Source organism: Nicotiana attenuata, unplaced genomic scaffold, assembly GCF_001879085.1.
Source record: "Nicotiana attenuata strain UT unplaced genomic scaffold, NIATTr2, whole genome shotgun sequence".
NCBI classification, from domain to species: domain Eukaryota; kingdom Viridiplantae; phylum Streptophyta; class Magnoliopsida; order Solanales; family Solanaceae; genus Nicotiana; species Nicotiana attenuata.
In genome coordinates this window covers 23,636-46,091 of record NW_017670841.1, presented here as the reverse complement: position 1 = coordinate 46,091, position 22,456 = coordinate 23,636, and the positions used below count along the sequence as shown (strand labels likewise).

The 22,456-nt window shown below is 42.9% G+C and overlaps 1 protein-coding gene across 1 annotated transcript in view; it reads right to left on the bottom strand.

Moving 5' to 3' along the window:
- Positions 1 to 3,630: 3,630 nt before the first annotated feature.
- LOC109243808 (extra-large guanine nucleotide-binding protein 3) overlaps positions 3,631 to 22,456 on the bottom strand; it is a 37,855-nt gene continuing 19,029 nt past the window's right edge. The window contains exons 6-9 of the mRNA XM_019410803.1: positions 12,222 to 12,372; positions 6,002 to 6,249; positions 5,595 to 5,767; positions 3,631 to 4,530 (exon numbers count right to left, since the gene is read on the bottom strand). Coding sequence (XP_019266348.1) covers positions 3,933 to 4,530; positions 5,595 to 5,767; positions 6,002 to 6,249; positions 12,222 to 12,372 — 1,170 coding nt within the window. The 3' untranslated portion in view covers positions 3,631 to 3,932. The remainder of the gene's footprint in view (positions 4,531 to 5,594; positions 5,768 to 6,001; positions 6,250 to 12,221; positions 12,373 to 22,456) is intronic.

The window sequence follows — 22,456 nt, the reverse complement described above, 5'->3', positions numbered from 1 at the left end:
AAAAAGTGTTACCTTTCCTTCAACTACAAGTCACAAGATAAATGTTCTTTTTTTTAGCTCAGTGCTCACATCACATGTATCACTCTGTATATTGATTGCTTTTGTTGGACCGTGATTATTGTTGTACTAGTTCCTTTCTTTCGTTTTCTCTTTTTTGATTCCTTGGCATAATTGTTGTAGTAGTTGTTTGGTTATTTTTTATTGCTCATCATCTAATTGTGCTGTTATCATTATATTTTTCACGCATACTAAGGAATTCACCCTTTAATATTAATTAACAATAAAATTAACCATATTAACCTTTACTATTCCTTTAATTTGTTCATTGGAAATATGACAAATACATCCGAAACTCTTAATTCCAAGGACAACTTTGAAAGAAAAAAAAAGAAGTTAGTTCCTTCTTGACATATGAAAAAATCAAATATTATGGACACAAAAAAAAAGGGGCCAAAAAAATCAATTACAGTGGACAGGAGGGAGTACTTATTAGTAAGTATTTGATATTGGAGCAACTTAATCAAAATCACAAAGGTTAATATTCACTCAGCTTAAGTGGTGCATTAATCGATTCATCATCAATAACCTTCTCAAATCCACTAAGCTTTTATGTGGTGCACTATTCAATTTTAGAATCAATAACCACCTAATATACACAGAGTTTTAGGTGAGCAAAAGTTTCTTTGTACATGTATAGGTTGAATTATTTTCACCTAGTTCTATTAGCATCTCTAATTATCATCTCACAGTTGACTGCTATATGAAATATATTCTTTATACTAACAATTAACTATTTATTAAATATTAGTTCTAACCAATTCACTTATTCATCATTCGCGGACAACCTGGCAAGAAAATGAAGAAAGAAAAGAAGAAGAGAAAAAGACTTGCTAAAAAGGTCGGAAGCAATTATTTTGTGTTTTGAAGACATCATGCACACTGATTGTCGCACAACTATTTATGATTGTTTAGGACTCTGCCTCACACAGACCATATTCTGCCTTTAAAATCCATACAAAAAATACTAGCACCTTTTGTAGGGAATTCAGAAAAGCTTGATTTTTAACTGGTAATCGAAAAATAACCTCAGTTTCAAGAGCAATCGAAATTTAGTCATTTTTTCATGTAAAGATAAAATTTGAACAAAAACACTCTTAAAAACCCGGGAAAACTCCAACAAATATACCGGAGTTCGGATTTTTTACATGAGACTCCAACATAATGTGTTAGAATTTCAACATAATATCCTAAAAGTTTATACGCAGGAGCTCCATAATCCAGGATATTATGCCGGAGCTTTCCGATTTCAACTTAGATATCGCTGTCCAGATTTTATTTTCGCATAAAATAATGATTATTTTTAATGATTTTGCAAACGTTGGCTATTTTTCGAATACCAGTCCAAAAACTAGCTAGCCCATGCTATTTTACCCTTTTGTAGATATAGCCTTCTTGCAACCAAAATCTTTCCCGAAGGTCCTACCAGTCCAATTCAAGATTGGTGTGGGTGGGTGGGGGGGATGCATTAAGTTGTCCTCCACGACCAGCGAGATACCTCAACTGACCTATTTATCATTTTAACACTTCTTCTCCACTAAAGTACGATCTCGTGAACCCTTCACGTTAACATGTCAAAGTGTGTGTTTTATACTTAATTCTAAGCGCGTGAAACCCTCAAAATTAAGTTATTTTTTCTTTTTTCTTTTAAATTTAACTTTATTTTGTGTGGGTCCCATTATATTTTATTTTTCACACATTAATTTGACTTTCTTCCCAAAATATTTCATCTTCACCAAATTAGTAGTGCCTCTTCTTTCCGCCATTAATCTGCCCCCTCTTCTTCAATCTTGAAAATAATGTAACAATTAATAACAACCACGACATAATAACAGTTTCATTGACCGCCCACAAAACTTCAATCCCATTTTATGCAGCTTTTACTCATGGATTACAGCTGCTGGGTCTTCATATGTTTTGTTCGCCGGAGAGAATGAAAAACAGCAGAGTCGAATCCTAATCTTGGGTCAAAACAATCACATTCTGGTTTGTCATTTTGCCACACAAAATTTACCCCGCACATGGTACAAATATGTATTATATAAGTACTATTATACATAACTGATGAAATCGCATTAAACAGACGGACCAAAAAATCACACGAAAAAAATGTAAAGTACCTTGAAAAGATAAAAAAAACCCAGAGGAATTGGAGTTTGAAGAGAAAGAAATTGGAGAGATACAGAGTCAGAGAGTTGAATAATTAAACTTCTTTGTTTTTGTGTGTGTTCAAGTGAAAGAGAAAGAAAATAGAGAAGCAAAGTTCAAAGGGGAAGAAGAAAGGGTGAAGTACTGAATTTTCTGGTACCACTAAAGTTGCTGGGAAATACGTGAGTATTTTTAATTGGAAGAGGCGTCAGCGTCTTCAATGGTTAAAAAGGGTTTTGGTACTTTTTCTTTTCTTTAATTTTTTTGTTAATTATGGTTGTCAGTTTTTTTTTTTTCATTTGACATGTCACTAGTGAGTGTAATTCACGCATATAGTTTGCCGGACTCGGATGTTTACGAGATACACTTAATAGCCAGTTGAAGTGTTAAAATGATAAATAGGTCAATTGAGGTGTCTGGCTGATCGTTGAGGACAACTTAGAGGATCCGCTTATGTATTTCGCCAAAACAAAAAGATATCCACTCTCATGTTGAGCATACATTCTGAAGCAAAGCTCATGTTACTAAAAGCAAAGCTACTTTTACAATTACCCTTGTACTATGATAAATAGTTTACATCTATCCTCCGTTATACTTTTCGTCCAAATTTAACCTTACCGTTAACAAAGTAAACAAAATCACCCCTAACCCTAACGGATATCCGATGCGGCACATGGGACCATTCATTTAAACCGCCACGTTAGTAAATCAATTATTTTCTAATTGATTCTACACAAAAAGCAGAAAGGGCATTCTCTCTCTCTCTCACCTTGTACAGAACTTTCCCAAACCTGTCACTACTCTCTTCTCAATTCTACTACATTCATGCAAGATCAGAAGGAAAGAACGTTGAAATTCGCCGAAAAAATTTAGCGGAAAAGACAAGCAAGCCTGAAGAGCTGATTAACGACTTGCAGCAAAATCAGAGTTGAAAAGGGTTCTTAAGGTATAAATGCAGAATAATAGTTAAGTGCAAGAAAAATCAAGCTACCGCTACCCACCAACAATCTCAATGGTAATAATGATGCTAATGTTTATGGTTTTGTTGTTACCACTAATGGGTCTTCTTCTTCTTTATTATTGAAGAGGAGAACAAAGATGATTTGGACACTGAAGCATTCATAATTTATGGCATCGTGGCAATAGAAGTAGCGGCGGTAGCAATAGCGTTGGTGGCAATGGTAGCTACGGTGGTGACGGTGAAATTAGCGGCGGCCATAATTACACTATCCAAAATAAAAGCAAAAACAATTGATTAATAATTGAATAACTTACTTGGCACTTTAAGTAAGTGATCCCATGTGCCACAGCGGATATCCGTTAGGCTTAGGGATGATTTTGTTTACTTTGTTAACGGTAAGGTTACTTTGTTAACGGTAAGGTTAAATGTGGACGAACGGTAAGGTTAAATGTGAACGAAAAGTATAACGGAGGATAAATGTAAACTATTTATAGTACAAGGATAAATTTGGACTTTTTCCCTTTTACAACAGACAGATGAGGTAGAAGGCTGATAATAAGCATTTATTATCAACATTCCACTGCCATCTAAGAATATATACTTGGATGGCACAGCAATATAACCCAAGATAATCACTCACTTGAAACACCATCTCTGTAAAAACCACGAAAATGCGATGGTGAAAAAAAATTAGATTCAACTTCCATATTACATCCCTCTTTCTTTCTCCTTTCTACAATATCAACATATGTCTTAAATTATTTTTTCACTCCTGCCGGATGAATGGAGATGAGCTAATATCGGTTGTACTGTAAAATGAATCTTCTGCACCAACATAGTAGGCCTCTTCTTTTTCCTCGTCCCACTTCACGACCTCCCTTATATACTTGAATGCCTCATCAACAGTTATTCTGTCCCTTGCCCGAGCTTGCCACACAAATAGCTTTCTACCGGTTAGGGAAGCATAGAGGTCTTTGAACTTCATGGCTACATAGTAATATGCTTGGTGAGCAAGCGACTGGCTATTATTATGAGGTCTCAGTGGACTGAAATCAGTGAACCATTCACAAGCGCCCAATGCCACACAGTTGAGCTTCTCCTCGAACAGATCATACTTGTTCAATATTAAAACAAAAGGGGTCTCTTTGAAACAGGGATGCCTGACCATTGTTTCAAAAAGTTCTCGGTAATGCATCATCTTGTTCTGAAGTAGTGTGCCACTACCACTGTCCTCTGGAGCAACCCACATCTGATCATAATCACTAAGGGCAACACAGAATACTACGACACGAACATCTTCAAACATCTCCACCCACTTGCATCCTTCATTCATTCCCTTGGCATTTAGTCTAATTAGCTGGTACCTGTTCGAATAAATACATAATTACCAAAGTAACGGCAAGCAAAGATAAGCATAACTTGTGAAAGTACACTCATATCATATTGAAGAGGTTTTACTACATTAAAATATTTTGAGTTATAGTTATGATGCTGATTAATATTTTAGTCTATGTCCCTAGACTTGAATAGACTATTACACACGTGGATGTATGCACCATCAGTGTACTGTTCTTGGTGTAGATGAAATTTTTTGGCTCCGTGCAAAGAACACATGTTTGTCCAATCCGAGTGAAACCAGTATGTGAAGGCACTGTGAAAGATCTGGGACTATAGAAGATGTTCCAGTGAATTGCTCTTTTCTTCCTAACACGCTGTCAAAGGATAACCCCAGAAAGTTTCCACCTCCTTCATTTTACATAAAAAAATATGTCCTTAAGCCAGATTATTTCTTTTCTTTTTGGTAGGGAGGAGTGAAGGACCTCTTTGCTAAATCAACAGTCTCCTCCTGGATATCTTAAGAACCTCACCAGCATTTTAGTGTAAGCACCTATCTAACACAAAAGAGCATCCTAATTTGAGCAACTACTGCCCTAAGCTTCCAAATGACCTTTTGACGCCTTATTTCCCATTTATCGAAGCACGTGTAAGTTGTTAATCATATGATTTACACAAACTATACAACATGGAATCCCACAAGTGGGGTCTAGGGAGGGTAGTGTGTACGCAGACCTTACCCCTACGCCGGAGTAGTAGAGAGGCTGTTTACGATAGACCCTCGGCTCAAGAATATGAAAAGGGACAGTGGAGCAGTAATGGCAGACGAAGCAAGAAAGATAACATCAGCAACATAATAACTAGAAAAGATTTACACAAACTATATTTAGTGAAATACTGAATCAGCACAGGTTAACACCAGTAAACACAAATGTAATTTTTCACCATTAGGTCAACTCATATAAATATAAATCGACTGGCCATCAAACTTCGGATCAGAATACAGTACCTCCAGAGAATTCCACAAAAATATAGAACAAAAAACTACTAAATAGTAGCTTCAAGGCCAACAAATACAAATATCAACGGGTACCTGGTGAGAGGGGGAGGAGGAGCATCCAGATTGTCTCCATAGGTTTCAGACATTGGGCTACGATCATCCAATTGGAACTCCATAAATGCCAACGCATTCCCTTGGGTAACTCCTTCTGCATACAAAATGTCTTGCTCCGAAGGTTCATACTCATTGCTTGATACCTCAACAGCCTAAAAAAAGACTAGTTAAATATCCATTTTTACCTTCCACAACGATGAGCATTAGTCAGATTAAAACTCAACTATAAATCAAGAAAAAAGAAAAGTGGGATCAACTAGATAATTGAACAACTCCATTGCCCATAAATCTCCGCTGCAGTTATTAAAAGTATGTTGACGGACTAAACTCAATACACGGACTATATTGGACAGCTTGGTTCAAGAAACAAGTTATATGAAAAATACCTTGCCCAAGAAGTAATCCGCCACATCTGGAAGAAAATGAAGCTCATTCTTCCTCTTGTATGTTTCCTGTATAGCAGGATCTTTCCAGACCTCTTCAACTAACGGAGCATATTCACGCGTTGCTGCAGGGAAGAAAGCATCCAAATCTCCGGTTGCTATAATATCCAGTAGCCAATCTGAGAAATTCTTCAACCTTGGATTTAAGGAATAAACACACTGGATGTTTTCCGCAGATTCTGTCTCACTACCTATAAAATTGAAATCAGTTAGTGAAGTGCATCCACTTGGTCTTTTGACAACCGCCAAGAGTGGACAACTGGAAACAAAACATCCCACCCTAATTTACAGAAGCATATGTTAAACCTTAAGAAACTGTTATGTAGTATTTACTTTACATGTGAGATATGACGGTCTTTGAATTTGATAAGAAATGGAAGGAGTATTAATAACTAAATATGTACCAGTTAGCGGAACTCCTTGAAGATTATTTTCTTAGAAAAAACTTCATCAAGAATAGACAAGAACTACAGCAGAAAGGCGCAAGCACACAACGAAGGATCATTTTTAGTTAAAACTGAAACGAAGGGATTGACAAGAAATAATAGAGCACCTAAGCTATCACATCTGAAATTACAACTACGTAAGCTGCATTTATGGAAAAGCAAGGCAAGGCAAAATATTCTCCGAGTGAAGACAATTTTAAACAGGTCCTGACAAATACAAAAATAATTTACCTCCCAATACTACGATGTCTATGCAATTGCAGCTAATACCCTCATTCTGAGGAGATCTGAAAGAAATGCAAGCATAATAGGGGAGTAGACAGACATATGGGTTTTTGGGATGTCCGAAACCACTGAAATGAAAACCTTAATACACAAGACACATCAATCCATCTAATTTCATTTTTAACGAAGTTTCTAGAATACATCTGTTGGGCAGATTCGACTATTGGTAGATGAAGCTTGAGCATACTGCAATTAGTTAAGAGGAGGTTGTTAGAATTGTCATGTAAATAGGAGTAAATAAATAACCCTAATCCAATATATGTTAGGAGTAGGACATGTTATGTGTGTATATATATAGGGCTCATTGTAACATATGTATATACATCAATAATATATTTTCTCCCGTGCTTTCTCACATGGTATCAGAGCTTTAGTGAGAAACATATCGCTGTGCATCATTCCAGCGACTTCCGGGAAGAAAGAACTCAGTCACCGTGCAATTTTCCGGTGACCTAAGTGACGTATTGCGTCAAAGTCACTAATTAACAGTGTTGTGCAAAATCCAACACCACCACAAGGTTCCCAAGAGAGATCCGACCAAACCCCAGAAAAAATCACCGGAAAATAGCCCGCCACGCGCCGTCACACGCCTGTCGGAACTCTGCCGCCGGCGGCGCGTCTGTCCCACGCGCCGGCGCGTGAGGCCTCTTCCGGCCATTTTTCGGCTTCGCTTCTTCAGGACAGTTGGATCGCCCTGCAATTCCGAGCCTGTCCATATTTTTATTTTTTAATTCCGACCACTTTGAGTTTTTCCGGCGACTACACTGATTTTTCCGGCAGCTACAGTACTTTTCCGGCAAACACAGTGTTTTCTTCATCTGTCTCAGAGAATTTTCAGTTGACTCTTTTTTGTTATTTAGTGATAATCCAACCATGTCTTTGGGAGTCGATGCTTTCGGGTCTAGAAACCCGAGTTCTGGCAGTTCCGGTGTTATGATTACCTCAGAACCTTTAATGGGAGGTTCAAACTACTTAGATTGGGCTTCATCTGTCGAGTTGTGGTGTAAAGGTCAAGGAGTTCAAGATCATTTAACAAAAAAGGCTAGCGAAGGTGATGAAAAGGCCAAAACACAGTGGGAGAAGGTCGATGCTCAGTTATGTAGTATCCTGTGGCGATCTATTGATTCCAAGTTGATGCCTTGTTCCGTCCATTCCAGACATGTTATTTAGTTTGGGAAAAGGCTCGTAATCTATACACTAATGACATATCTCGTTTCTATGATGTAATATCGCGAATGACAAGCTTGAAGAAACAGGAATTAGATATGTCTACTTACTTGGGACAAGTTCAGGCAGTCATGGAAGAATTTGAGACGTTGATGCCAGTTTCTGCTAGTATTGAAAAACAACAAGAGCAACGACAGAAGATGTTTCTAGTTCTTACACTCGCTGGACTCCCTAATGACCTTGATTCAGTACGTGACCAGATTTTGGCTAGTCCAACCGTCCCCTCAGTTGATGAATTATTCTCTCGATTACTTCGCCTTGCTGCAGCACCTAGTCACCCAGTGAGCTCATCACAGACACTTGACTCATCTGTCCTCGTATCCCAATCAGTGGACAATCGGGCATCTCATACTATGGAAAATAGACGAGGAGGAGGTCGTTTTGGAAGATCTAGACCCAAGTGCTCCTATTGTCATAAACTTGGACACACTCGTGATGTATGCTATTCTTTACATGGCCGCCCAACCAAAAATGCTTATGTTGCTCAGACTGAGACTACAGGTAACCAGGGATTTTCTTTATCTGAAGGGGAGTATAATGAGTTCCTTCAGTATCGAGCAAGTAAGCAGACATCTCCACAAGTAGCTTCTGTTGCTCAGACTAATACTTCTGTTGCTGGTAATTCTTTTGCTTGTGTTTCCCAGTCTAGTCCTCCTGGACAATGGGTTGTGGACTCAGCCGCTTCTGATCATATCTCTGGTAATAAATCACTTTTGTCAAATATTGCGTATTCACAGTCTCTTCCCACTGTTACTTTAGCCAATGGGTCTCAAACCAAAGCAAAAGGAGTTGGACAAGCGAATCCCCTACCCTCTGTCACTCTAGATTCCGTTCTCTATGTCCCTGGCTGTCCTTTTAATCTTGCATCTGTTAGTCGTTTGACTCGTGCCCTCCATTGTGGTATATATTTTATTGATGATTCTTTTATTATGCAGGACCGCAGTACAGGGCAGACGATTGGAACAGGACTTGAATCAGAAGGGCTTTACTACCTTAACTCCCTAAAATCCTCCAAGGCATGTCTAGTTACAGATCCTCCGGACCTAATTCACAGACGTTTAGGACATCCAAGCTTATCCAAGCTTCAGAAGATGGTGCCTGGTTTGTCTAGTTTATCCACATTAGAGTGTGAGTCATGTCAGCTCGGGAAACATACCCGAGCCTCCTATCCTCGTAGTATTGAGAGTCACGCAGAGTCTATTTTTTCTTTAGTTCACTCTGATATATGGGGTCCTAGTAGAGTCAGTTCAACCTTGGGATTTCGTTATTTTGTTAGTTTTATTGATGATCATTCAAGATGTACTTGGATTTTCTTAATGAAAGATCGTTCTGAGTTGTTTTCTATATTCCAGAATTTTTGTGCTGAAATTAAAAATCAATTTGGTGTTTCCATTCGCACTTTTCGCAGTGATAATGCCTTAGAATATTTATCCTCTCAATTTCAGCAGTTTATGACTTCTCAAGGAATTATTCATCAGACCTCTTGTCCTTATACCCCTCAGCAAAATGGGGTTGCAGAGAGAAAGAATAGGCACATCATTGAGACTGCTCGCACACTTCTCATTGAATCTCATGTTCCGCTGCGTTTTTGGGGCGATGCAGTTCTCACAGCTTGTTATTTAGTTAATCGGATGCCTTCCTCTCCCATCCAGAATCAGATACCGTATGCAGTATTGTTTCCCCAATCACCCGTATACTCTGTTCCCCCTCGTGTTTTTGGGAGCACTTGTTTCGTTCATAACCTAGCCCCTGGGAAAGATAAGTTAGCTCCTCGTGCTCTCAAGTGTGTCTTCCTTGGTTATTCTCGTGTTCAGAAGGGATATCGTTGTTACTCACTTGATCTTCGTAGGTACTTTATGTCCTCTGACGTCACATTTTTTGAGTCTAAACCTTTCTTTACCTCTTCTGACCTTTCTGACCCCCTTGATATATCTGAGGTCTTACCTATACCGACCTTTAAGGAGTCTACTATAGCTCCTCCTTCACCTTCCGCCACAGAAGTCTTACCCGAGTCTCCTATAGCTCCTCCTTCACCTTCCGCTATAGAAGTCTTATCCATTCCAACCGTTGAGGAGTCTAGTGCCACAGGAACACCACTTTTGACATATCATCGTCGTCCGCGCCCAGCATCAGGTCCAGCTGATTCATGTCCTGCACCCGAACCTGCTAATACTGCGGACTTGTCTCCTCTTAATCAACCGATTGCACTTCGGAAAGGTATACGGGCCACCCTTAATCCTAATCCCCATTATGTCGGTTTGAGTTATCATCGTTTGTCATCACCCTATTATGCTTTTCTATCTTCTTTGTCCTCTGTTTCCATCCCTAAGTCTACAGGTGAAGCATTGTCTCATCCAGGATGGCGACAGGCTATGATTGACGAGATGTCTGCTTTACATACGAGTGGTACTTGGGAGCTCGTCCCTCTTCCTTCAGGTAAATCTACTGTTGGTTGTCGTTGGGTGTATGCAGTCAAGGTTGGTCCGGATGGTAAGGTTGATCGTCTTAAGGCTCGTCTTGTTGCCAAAGGATATACTCAGATATTTGGGCTCGATTACAGTGATACCTTCTCTCCTGTGGCTAAGATAGCATCAGTCCGCCTTTTTCTATCCATGGCTGCTGTTCGCCATTGGCCCCTCTATCAGCTAGACATTAAGAATGCTTTTTACACGGTGACCTTGAGGATGAAGTTTATATGGAGCAACCACCTGGGTTTGTTGCTCAGGGGGAGTCTCGTGGCCTTGTATGTCGCTTGCGTCGGTCACTTTATGGTCTAAAGCAGTCTCCTCGAGCCTGGTTTGGTAAGTTCAGCACAGTTATTCGAGAATTTGGCATGATTCAGAGTGAAGCTGATCACTCTGTATTCTATCGGCATTCTGCCTCGAGTCTCTGTATTTATCTGGTGGTCTATGTTGACGACATTGTTATTACCGGCAATGACCAGGATGGTATTACTAAATTGAAGCAACATCTCTTGCAACACTTTCAGATTAAGGATCTGGGCAAACTAAAGTATTTTCTGGGTATTGAGGTCGCTCAGTCTAGCTCAGGTGTTGTGATCTCACAACGAAAGTATGCCTTAGATATTCTTGAAGAGACAGGAATGACAGGTTGTAGACCGGTTGACACTCCGATGGATCCGAATTCTAAACTTATGCCAGGACAGGGGGAACCTCTTAGCGATCCTGCAAGATATAGACGGTTGGTTGGTAAATTAAATTACCTTACAGTGACAAGACCTGACATTTCCTTTTCTGTGAGTGTTGTGAGTCAGTTTATGGATTCTCCGTGTGATAGTCATTGGGATGCAGTTGTTCGCATTCTTCGGTATATAAAATCAGCTCCAGGCAAAGGTTTATTGTTTGAGGGTCGAGGCCATGAGCAGATCGTTGGATACTCAGATGCTGATTGGGCAGGATCACCTTCTGATAGACGTTCTACGTCTGGATATTGTGTCTTGGTAGGAGGAAATTTGGTGTCCTGGAAGAGCAAGAAACAGAATGTGGTTGCTCGGTCTAGTGCAGAAGCAGAATATCGAGCAATGGCTATGGCGACATGTGAGCTAATTTGGATCAAACAGTTGCTCAAGGAGTTGAAATTTGGTGAGATTAGTGAGATGGAACTTGTGTGTGATAATCAAGTTGCTCTTCATATTGCGTCAAATCCAGTGTTCCATGAGAGAACTAAACACATTGAGATTGACTGTCACTTTGTTAGAGAAAAGATACTCTCGGGAGATATTGCTACAAAGTTTGTGAAGTCGAATGATCAGCTTGCAGATATTTTCACCAAGTCCCTCACCGGTCCTCGTATTAACTACATATGTAACAAGCTTGGTACATATGATTTATATGCACCAGCTTGAGGGGGAGTGTTAGAATAGTCATGTAAATAGAAGTAAATAAATAACCCTAATCCAATATATGTTAGGAGTAGGACATGTTATGTGTGTATATATATAGGGCTCATTGTAACATATGTATATACATCAATAATATATTTTCTCCCGTGCTTTCTCACAGAGGTAAGAGCTCCACTTATGGCACAAATTGCCACTAGTGGAAATGGAGTTCAAAAACGTGCAGGGGAGGAGCCAAAGCTGCAAGTCCAGCTGATGACTGCCTGTCTACCCCATCTAGAGCAACTCCTTCGTCAATTAGCAGTGCACTTTTTTATCAATACTTTCAGGATATATTTTAAAGTACCTTCAGCTTTTATTGTTGATAAAGCCTCCTCCTCAAAGCGCTCCCTTCCATCAAGGAGAATGCTCAGATACTTGTAAATATTGCTTTGAATCATCAACTTGATGTCCTGGATTTCTTCAGCAGTAAACTTGTTCCCATACAAAAATTTCGCCTACACATTAAGGTTATAAGACATAAGCAAATGAGTACACACAAATGATAGACAACAGTGGGCGCACCACCAAACACTTAAATGGTAAAGAAAAGCAAGCATTTCATCTCACATTCAGAATGCAATAATAAGCTATATGACAGAACAGGAAGGGAGCAAAGGGCAAAGCAGCGGAGGTGAAGAAAAAGAATAGCGCATACAGGCATGCAAGTACATGGTCCCCTCAATACATCATCATCAGATCTGACACTCCTTCCCTTCCACATTAAGTAAGCATTTCTGCTTTCCTCTAGCCTTAAATAATGTCTTTTTAAATAAAAACAAAAGATTAAAATTCTTTCGTACTACATCCAAATTTTCATGATCTCACATTTTTATACTTCACAGTAAAGCCTCTTACTTCAATCCAATATAGTTTCAATTACGGCTCCTGTTCAGACGCATAAAGAACTAAATTTGGATTTGGCTGTACGAGCCGCTGCACTACTTTTGAGATAAATATCATTTCTATGGTTAAAGCTGAAATGAGAATAGCTTTTTATTAGACCAACGGTCCTTGTTATTAGTAGTTATCAGTTTGTTCCTAGCATTTATCTCTTTAGTTAGATTGCATTTATCTTCTAGATTAGATGATATCATAGTTAGTTCTTCAGAGTTATCTATTTGGTTTAGATAGGATTCTTTAGTTATTTGGTTTACATGAAACTCTAGAAAGGTGGTTGCTGTAACTTGTATTTAAACTCATTTATGCATTCAATAAGAGATACAGTTTTCCATCATCTATTCAAGTGTTCATATGGTATCTGAGCCTATACAACTCTAACGAGCACGATCCTATTTTTTTTCCAAGCACCAAATCCTCCGATGACAAGATGGAAACACTTCCAGAGTTATCAATGCTGACAACACTACTGGTATCAACATCGTAGTTCAATTCAACCCCGCTTCCCAACTGCCAATCAAACTTAGTCGCGGCCACAATTTTTCCACTTGGAAAGCTCAGTTATCCATGCTTATTGTTACGCGGCGCCTTCCTGAAATTCCTTGGAAGGGCGACGTAAGGCTAAGCAACTGATGTCAGTGCAGTTACTGTCCGCCACCTGAGGTCCCCTCCGTACGCTAGACTAGATTGTCAGTGCCGTGCGGGAAAACCAATGTCAAGAGCAATTGAGAGAACAGAAATGAGAATTGAGAATGAAAGAAAGCTTGATTGCATTAATGAAAGCTATTACAGAAAAGCAACGCGGTGTCGAGGGAGAGAGACACCAGTACAGAGAATTGCTTGCTTGATCCCCCCTAATAATGCTTAAAAAAAAATAATCCAAAGCTACAAGACTAGACTTGACTAAGCTAGAGAAACATAAGGGAAGTACATGAAATAAAACTACTCTATATTTACAATGAAAATGACTTAGTTTTCTATAAGGCAGCAGCAGGTCCGTTGTCAGCAGCAGTGTTTTTCGCGGCGTTTTCTGCGCGCGCGGCGCTGTTGGCATCTGCCTGCGGCTTGGCGCTGGCGAGGGATATCGGTGGGGCGACAGAGGCACCTGCGCGCTTGTCACTTGGCGCGGCCAAGACCACGGGGCCGTCCGTGGCGCTAGGCATTGGGAGGCTTGCTAGGACGCCACGGGGCGCGCCCAAGGGGTCATGGGGCATGGCTGGAAAGCCGCCCATGACATTATCCCCCACCTGAGTTGGCGACGTCCTTGGCGCCTTACTTGCAAAATAATCTTCAATGAGGCTCTTGTAGGCTTTGAGGTTTGTTCCCCTCTCCCTAGTATTCTCTTCTGCATCGCAGCCCTGCCATTTCACCAAGAACTCTCGGTGATCTTTCCTTGAGGCATGAATCACTCTGTCATCAAGGATAGCTTCAACATGCCTTTTCCCGGTTGAATTGGGACCTCGAATACCGGGTATTGTAAGCTGGCTCCTTGAAGGATCCTCCGTGTCTTCCCGAAAAGGTTTCAGGAGACTGACATGGAAGACAGGATGAATTTTCCACCAAGCTGGGGTATCCGCCCGGTATGCAACTTTCCCAATGCGCCTTTCAATGGACAAAGGTCCAATGTATTTTTGCAATAGGCAAGGGTCATGGACCCCTGCAAATAGGTACTTTGGGATTTTGACCATCACTTTGTCTCCTACTTGATATTCAACAAAGCGACGATTCTCATCCGCATGCCTCTTCATCCGCTTTTGAGCTTTGACAAGATAGCTCCGCACTATCTCCAAATTCCGCTTCCACTCTTTTGAGAAGCTGGCAGCTCGAGGAGATTTAGCCATGTTTGGTGCATTCACAGTGTGTGGGAGTAGCGGTTGTTGTCCGGTAACAATTTCAAAAGCGCTTTTGTTGGTACTAGAGCTCTTTTGTGAATTGAAACACAGTTGAGCAGCATCCAGAAGCTTCACCCAATTCTTCTGCGATCCGGTTACAAAGTGGCGGAGATGTTCCTCCAACATACCATTGAACCGCTCCGTCTGGCCATCAGATTGCGGATGAAAACTTGAGCTGCGACTCAATTTTGACCCAAGGCACTTGAAGAGTTGGGTCCAAAAGTTGCTAGTGAAGCGTGAGTCGCGGTCACTAACAATGTCTTTGGGCAGGCCCCAATATTTGACGACATGAGAGAAGAAGAGTCGAGCTGTATCTTCTGCTGATATATATTGTGGGGCTGCAATAAAGGTGGCATACTTGGAAAACCGGTCCACCACAACCAAGATGGTTGTGAGATCTCCGACCTTGGGCAATCCGGTGATGAAATCCAGGGAAACGCTTTCCCAAGGTCTCTTTGGGACAGCGAGTGGTTCCAAGAGTCCCGCTTGTGTCAAGCGGTCCGACTTGTCCTTCTGGCATACTAGACAAGTCTTCACATACTGAGCGACATCATCGGCCATTTGAGGCCAATAATAGGCACGACGAAGTAACGCCATGGTGCGTTCTTCACCGGGATGGCCGGCCCACAGAGTATCATGACATTCCGCTAGAAGAGTCCTCCGCAAATCTCCTCCTTTGGGAACATAAAGTCGGTTCCCTTTCACTTTCAGAAAACCATCTTCTATGTAGAACTGGCGAGTCTTACCCTGTCCTACCAAATCAACCAAATACTGAGCAGCAGGATCCTTGATGAGTAGATCCTGTATCCGGTCCTTGATGGATGTGGCTACTTCGCTCCCCCTTAGGGTGGCGAGTAGGCACACCGATGCTAGATCAGCTTTCCGACTGAGCGCATCAGCAACATGATTGGTCTTTCCACTGCGATACTCCAGGTTGAAGTGGAATTCAGCTAGGAGTTCCTAACACCTGGCCTGTCGACCTTTCAGCTTCGGCTAGGTCATGAAATGGCTGACAGCTGTGTTGTCTGTCTTGACCACGAACGGGGTTCCCAGCAGATAGTGCCTCCAAAGGCGCAAGCAGTGGACGACAGCCAATAATTCTTTCTCATGGGCGGCATAGCGCCTCTCTGCATCCTTCAGCTCCCGACTCTTGTACGCTACAGGGTGCCCTTCTTGTAGTAAGACTGCGCCGAGGTCATAGTCAGATGCATCCGATTGTACCTCGAACGGCTTGGCCAGATCAGGGAGGGCCAAGACGGGGCTACTAGACATAGCCGCTTTTAATGCGTTGAAGGCCTCTGCTCTCCTTGGTCCCCAATCCCAAGGTGTGACCTTCTTGAGGAGTTCTGTCAATGGTACTGCGATGAGGGAGTAGTTCTTCACAAACCGCCGGTAGAAGTTGCATAGGCCAAGGAACGCCCTCAAGGCGTGGACATCCTTAGGCGGCGGCCAATCTGTGATGGCCTGGATTTTCTGTTGGTCCATCTTGATGCGTCCTTCCTCGATGACATGTCCGAGGAAATCAATTTGCTTCTGAGCAAAGGAGCACTTGGATAATTGCATATAGTTCATGCTCCCGCAAACGAGCTAGGACCTTCCGCAAGTGCACTAGGTGTTCTTCCAATGTCTGGCTATATACCACAATGTCATCTAAGTAGACCACCACAAATTCGTCGATGTACTCTCGGAAGACTTGGTTCATGAGAGTGCAAAATGTAGCTGGGGCGTTGGTCAAGCCGAACGGCATGACCAGGAAGTCGTACGACCCATATCTTGTCACACAGGTCGTCTTGTGTTCATCACCCTCTGCAATCCGAACTTGCCAATAACCTGTCTTCAGATCTATCTTAGTGAACACCGTCGCGCCACCCAGTCTATCAAACAAGTCTGCCATTAGAGGAATAGGGTACTTGTTCTTCACGGTGATTTTGTTTAGAGCTCGATAATTCACACAGAGTAGCAGGCTGCCATCATGTTTCTTTTGGAATAGAACAGGGGACCCATATCGGGACTTGGAGGGTACAATGATCCCTGTATCTAGCATTTCCGTCAATTGTCTTCGAAGCTCGGTGAAATCGGGTTGTGACATTCTGTAAGGCGCCCGGCAGGTGGCTTCGCGCCCGGCACCAACTCAATTTCATGGTCTACGGTGCGCCTAGGCGGGAGCCGCTTTGGCATGTCTTGTGGCATGACATCTTCAAACTCCAGTACTAACTCCTTCACGGGTTCAGGAATGGGACCCGAGGAGCATTCTATATCTTCAATGCAGAGGGTTGCCAGGAACGTAGGTTCATTCCTTTTGACCCCCTTCTTCAACTGCAAGGCCGAGATGTTCTCAACGGCCATCTTCATGGGCAGGCACGGGATAATGCAGGGCTTGGCCTTATTGGTTCCCATCATTAGTAGCATGTCTGCAAATGGTACAGGCATGGTGTTGGTCTGCCTTAGGAATTCCAGCCCAACAATCAGCTCGAAGTCATCTATGATCACCACTGGCAGGTTGAATTTTCCTTCGTAAGGGCCAAGCTTCACCGGTACTTCTTTAGCTATTCCACCCACTGGCTGGGGAGGTGAGTTGATAGCCTTGACACTACCTGTACCTTTCCCTACAACTAGTCCAAGGCGCTCCACCTGAGTCGAGGCTAAGTAGTTGTGGGTAGCACTCGTATCTATCATAGCCCGAATGGGCTTTCCATTCACCGTCATCTCAACGAACATTAAGGTCCTCTCTTGATTAAGAGGAGTCTCTTCATTCACCTTCTTTTTCCCTTTCTTGGTGACGGGACATGGGTCCTTCTTCTTACGAATACCAGCACTAGTCTCCGTTAATGCCTCGGCAATGGAACCAACAATTGCATTGAAGGCACCTACTAGTTCGGTCTGGTCCGCATCGTCTGAGTCGTCATCAGACCCATCCTCAATAGCCTGATGGGCGTTCATCTGTGCATGTGGGCAGTCATTGTTCCAATGTGGTCCGCCGCAATGACGGCATCCTGAAGGAGGCTTTCTCCCCCGGTCATTGTTGTTTGACGCAACACTATTGCTGCCGGAGGAAGGAGCTCTAGATTTGTTTGAGTTCCGATCTCCCCCACTTTTGCTAGGGCCACCATTGCTAGTCTGGCCCCCTTTGAATCCAGCTCGGGCAGGCGGCTGGGGCCTGTCCTTCCGAGCTTCCATTTGGTAGTCCCCAAGGCATTCAGCTGCTTGGATCGCCTTGGGAAGGGTATCTACCCTCTGTCTTTGTAGCTCCACACGGGCATAAGGTTTCAACCCTTCCAGGAAGGTGAAGAGCTTATCTTTGTCCCCCATGTCGCGTATTCTTAGCATGAGGAGAATTTCCGCACGCAGTCCCGTACTGATTTTGTCTGGCGGAGCTCCCGTAGTTTTCTCCTTGCATTGTATTCAACATTTTCGGGGAAGAACTGTAGGCGTATGACTGCCTTCAGTTCTGCCCATGTCTCGAGAGTATCTTCACCGGCCTTGATGGCTTCGTACTTCACCCGCCACCAGAGTTTAGCATCGCCCTGAAGATACATGGCAGCAGTTGCTACCTTTTTAGCTTCCTCTAGGCTCCCAACAGCATCGAAATATTGTTCGACGTCAAAGATGAAGTTCTCCACTTCCTTGGCATTCCTAGATCCACTGTATGGCTTTGGCTCAGGAATTTTCAGTTTTTGTGTCGCGGAAGCGGGGTTCACAGTGCCCCCGATTTGGTTTCCACCTCCTCGGAGTAGGCCCTGTAAAGTAGTATTGACAACATTGAGCTGGTCTGTCAATTTGTCAATAGTTTGTTGCATGGCAGTCACCCTGTCTGCCTCTTGTGCCCTGTGGGCTAAATCCTCGGCGCGCTCCTGCTGGAGCCCCTCGAATTTCTCAAAAATTTTGGCTGCCTCTGTGGCTGCCGTCTGTCGGTCTCCCTCGGAGTCGTGACTGATGTTTTCAATGTCAACTTTGGCTTGGAGCACCCTGCGATCCAGGTCGTCCAACCTTTGCACTAGGCTGGTTCTTAGTTCAGGCACCGTATCCACAACAGGCCGTAATACCTCAACCGCCCCTTCGAGAGCCGCAATGCGGTCCCCATGATTCACCATGGTCAGAAATGGTGGTAATGTCAATACGTTCCCTCGTCCGATGTCGAGCCTAGGCTCTGATACCAACTGTTACGCGGCGCCTTCCTGAGATTCCTTGGAAGGGCGACGTAAGGCTAAGCAACTGATGTCAGTGCAGTTACTGTCCGCCAACTGAGGTCCCCTCTGTACGCTAGACTAGATTGTCAATATCGTACGGGAAAACCAATGTCAAGAGCAATTGAGAGAACAAAATGAGAATTGAGAATGAAAGAAAGCTTGATTGCATTAATGAAAGCTATTACAAAAAAGCAACGCGGTGTCGAGGGGGAGAGACACCAGTACAGAGAATTGCTTGCTTGCTAGAAAGTTTGATTGCTTGATCCCCCCTAATAATGCTTAAAAAAAAATTATCCAAAGCTACAAGACTAGACTTGACTAAGCTAGAGAAACATAAGGGAAGTGCATGAAATAAAACTACTCTATATTTACAACGAAAATGACTTAGTTTTCTATAAGGCAGCAGGAGGTCCGTTGTCAGCAGCAGTGTCTTTGGCATCACGGTCTGCGCGCGCGGCGCTGTTGGCATCTACCTGCGGCTTGGCGCTGGCGAGGGATATCGGTGGGGCGACAGAGGCACCTGCGCGCTTGTCACTTGGCGCGGCCAAGACCACGGGGCCGTCCGTGGCGCTAGGCATTGGGAGGCTTGCTAGGACGCCACGGGGCGCGCCCAAGGGGTCATGGGGCATGGCTGGAAAGCCGCCCATGACATATCTCACGTCGCCTTCAATGACATGAAATTTGGTGTCGTGTATGGTTTCGGCCACGTTGACTGGGAGGATGATTTCTCCTTTTTTCGTTTCGCTTGCCATGTTAAAGCCATTCAAGACCCGAGATGCCGGTATGATTTGATCGAGCAGTCCGAGCTGCCCCACGACCCTGGACCTGATTATATTTGTCGAGCTACCTGGATCCACGAGAACACGTTTAACTTGAACTTTATTTAAAAGGATAGAAATTACCAGTGCATCGTTGTGAGGTTGAGATAAAGCCTCGATGTCTTCCTCGCTGAATGTGAGGGTGTCCTCGGGCAAGTAATCCCGAGTCCGTTTTTCCCTTGTGATGGATATTTTGGTGCGTTTGAATATTGGTTCCTGTGGGACGTCGGCTCCACCGATGATCATGTGAATGACATGTTGAGGTTCTTCAGGTTCGCTCTTTCTATCTGCATTCCTTTCCCTGAAGTGATTCATAGAAACTTAGGAATTCTCGAAGGTGGCCCTTATTGAGTAACCTAGCCACTTCCTCCCTTAGCTGCTTGCAATCCTCCGTTCTATGGCCATGTGTGCCATGGTACTTGCACGTCAAGTTCGGGTTCCTTTGGGAGGGATCGGTCTGTATTGGCCTGGGCCACTTAGTATCTTTGATTCTACCAATGGCCGAGATGATTCCTGAAGCATCTATGCTGAAATTGCACTCTGATAATCGGGGGGCTTTGACGGGGTAGACGTGCTTATCGAACCCGTTTCTGCTCATGAGTCCCCGAAACCCTTGACCTTGGTCATTTCTTCGATTGCTCCGAGAGGCATTGCGGCTTGGAACGTTGTTTCTTCGATCATATGGTTGATACTGTTCTTTCTTGAATCTCGATCCCCGGTCTGTGTCCTTCGGGGGCTTGGCTGCGAACCTGTTAGGATGAACCGAGCCCGATGGGGCTCCCAACCGGTCGTCCTCGACCCTAATTTTTAACTGATAGCGATTGTGCACATCCGACCATGTCACGGCTGGATATTCAATCAAGTTTTGCTTTAGCTGCCGAGATGCAATCGAGCTTCTTTCATTCAAACCTTGCATAAAGGCCTGAACTGCCCAGTCATCGGAGACCGGCGGCAATTCCATTCTTTCCATCTGAAACCGGGACACAAACTCCATCAGCATCTCATCGTCCCTTTGTTTTATTTTGAAGACATCCGATTTTCTTGTGGCCACCTTTATGTCCCCGGCGTGTGCTTTCATGAAGGCATCCGCCAACATAGCAAATGAGTCAATGGAGTTATGAGCTAAGTTGTGATACCAGATCATAGCTCCCTTTGATAGTGTTTCCCGAATTTTTTCAACAATACTGACTCGATTTCATAATCATTCAAGTCGTTTCCTTTGATTCCACAGGTGTATGAAGTAATGTGTTCATTAGGGTCAGTTGTTCCGTTATATTTCGGTATATCAGGTATGCGAAACTTCTTGGGAATGGGCATTAGAGCCGCACTTGGGGGGAGAGGTTTTTGTATGAACTTTTTTGAATCCAGTCCTTTCAAAATCGGAGGTTCTCCTGGTATCTAGTCGACTCTCGAGTCGTATGTCTCCACATTTTTGTCATTTTATTCAATTTTCTTTTCTCTGGACTCGATCCTTTTAGTCAGCTCTTCGAGCATTTTCATAATAGCGGGATTAGCCCCCGAGCCACTTTCATCGGGCCTTTCTAACACTGGTTCATGCTGTGTGTTTACTGGTTCAGCGGTGGTAGGAGTTCTTTTCTGACTTTGGAGTTGAGCAATGGCGACTTGTTGAGTTTGCAACATCTCGAATATCACTTGGAGGCTGACTCCTCCTTCTTCCAATCCTCGAGTTTCCTGGCCTCCGGCTCGGGCTTCCCCGTGTGCATTCCTTACGGGGTCTTCGTCTGTGTCCGTGTTTAGAGCATTGTGTGAACTGATATCAACTGGCTCCACGTTTGACACTCCCTCAGGGTTTATGGGTGGTACACCAAGCCCTATACCACCGTTTTCACCGAGTTCCTCACTGCTATGAGCGGGTGCATTTTGCGTGCTAGACATGATTAAGCCTGAAATCAAAGAATCTTTGACAAGAAAAAGTGTGAAGAATAACGTGTGTTATCAGAAAACTAGCACTAAAATAATCACTATTATCTTTAGCCCCACGGTGGGCGCCAAACTGTTTACCTCGAAAAATGTGAGTAACAATTAAAGATAATTTGTGATTTTAAAGATACGTGATATATTCTAATACTTGTGATTATATGAATAATATTGAGCTTAAGTAAGAAGAGATAATGAACCAAATCAATGTTATCAGAACAGTATGGGCCTCGAGCTCGTCTATCCAAGGACCTCGTGGTCAGCTAAGACCAATAAAGCATGAACAATAAAGTAAAGGCAATAAAGCTGAAGAATAATTGCTGAGTACATTAAACAAGAGAAAAATAAGAATGTTTTATTACAGTGAATGATCTGATCTCTCTTTACAAAATGATTGGGGTCCCCTTTATATAGGAGGAGAAATCCCCAATATAGTAAATTCCTTACAAAAGTAAAGAATTCTATTGGTACAGGCGTATAACGGTCTAGTACGGACCTATACCATTTTGTACAACCCTTATCCTATAATTAATGCCCAGGTCCACGTGTCCTTGAGAAATTCCCGCTCTTTCTTGATTGACTTCGAGATTGCGCGCCCTCGATGCAAGTCGTGCTAGGCCCTCGATCAGCTTCCTCGAGGCGGGTGTTCCTTAGCCGGATCTGATCTCCACTTCGAGTCTCCCGGACTCGGACCCATAGCCTGATTTAACGACTTACAAATCATGCTCCCTCAATTTTGACCGTATACACTTCTCTAGTAAAACTCACTCCTCTATAACAACAGTATACTATACGTCGTTTAAGTTT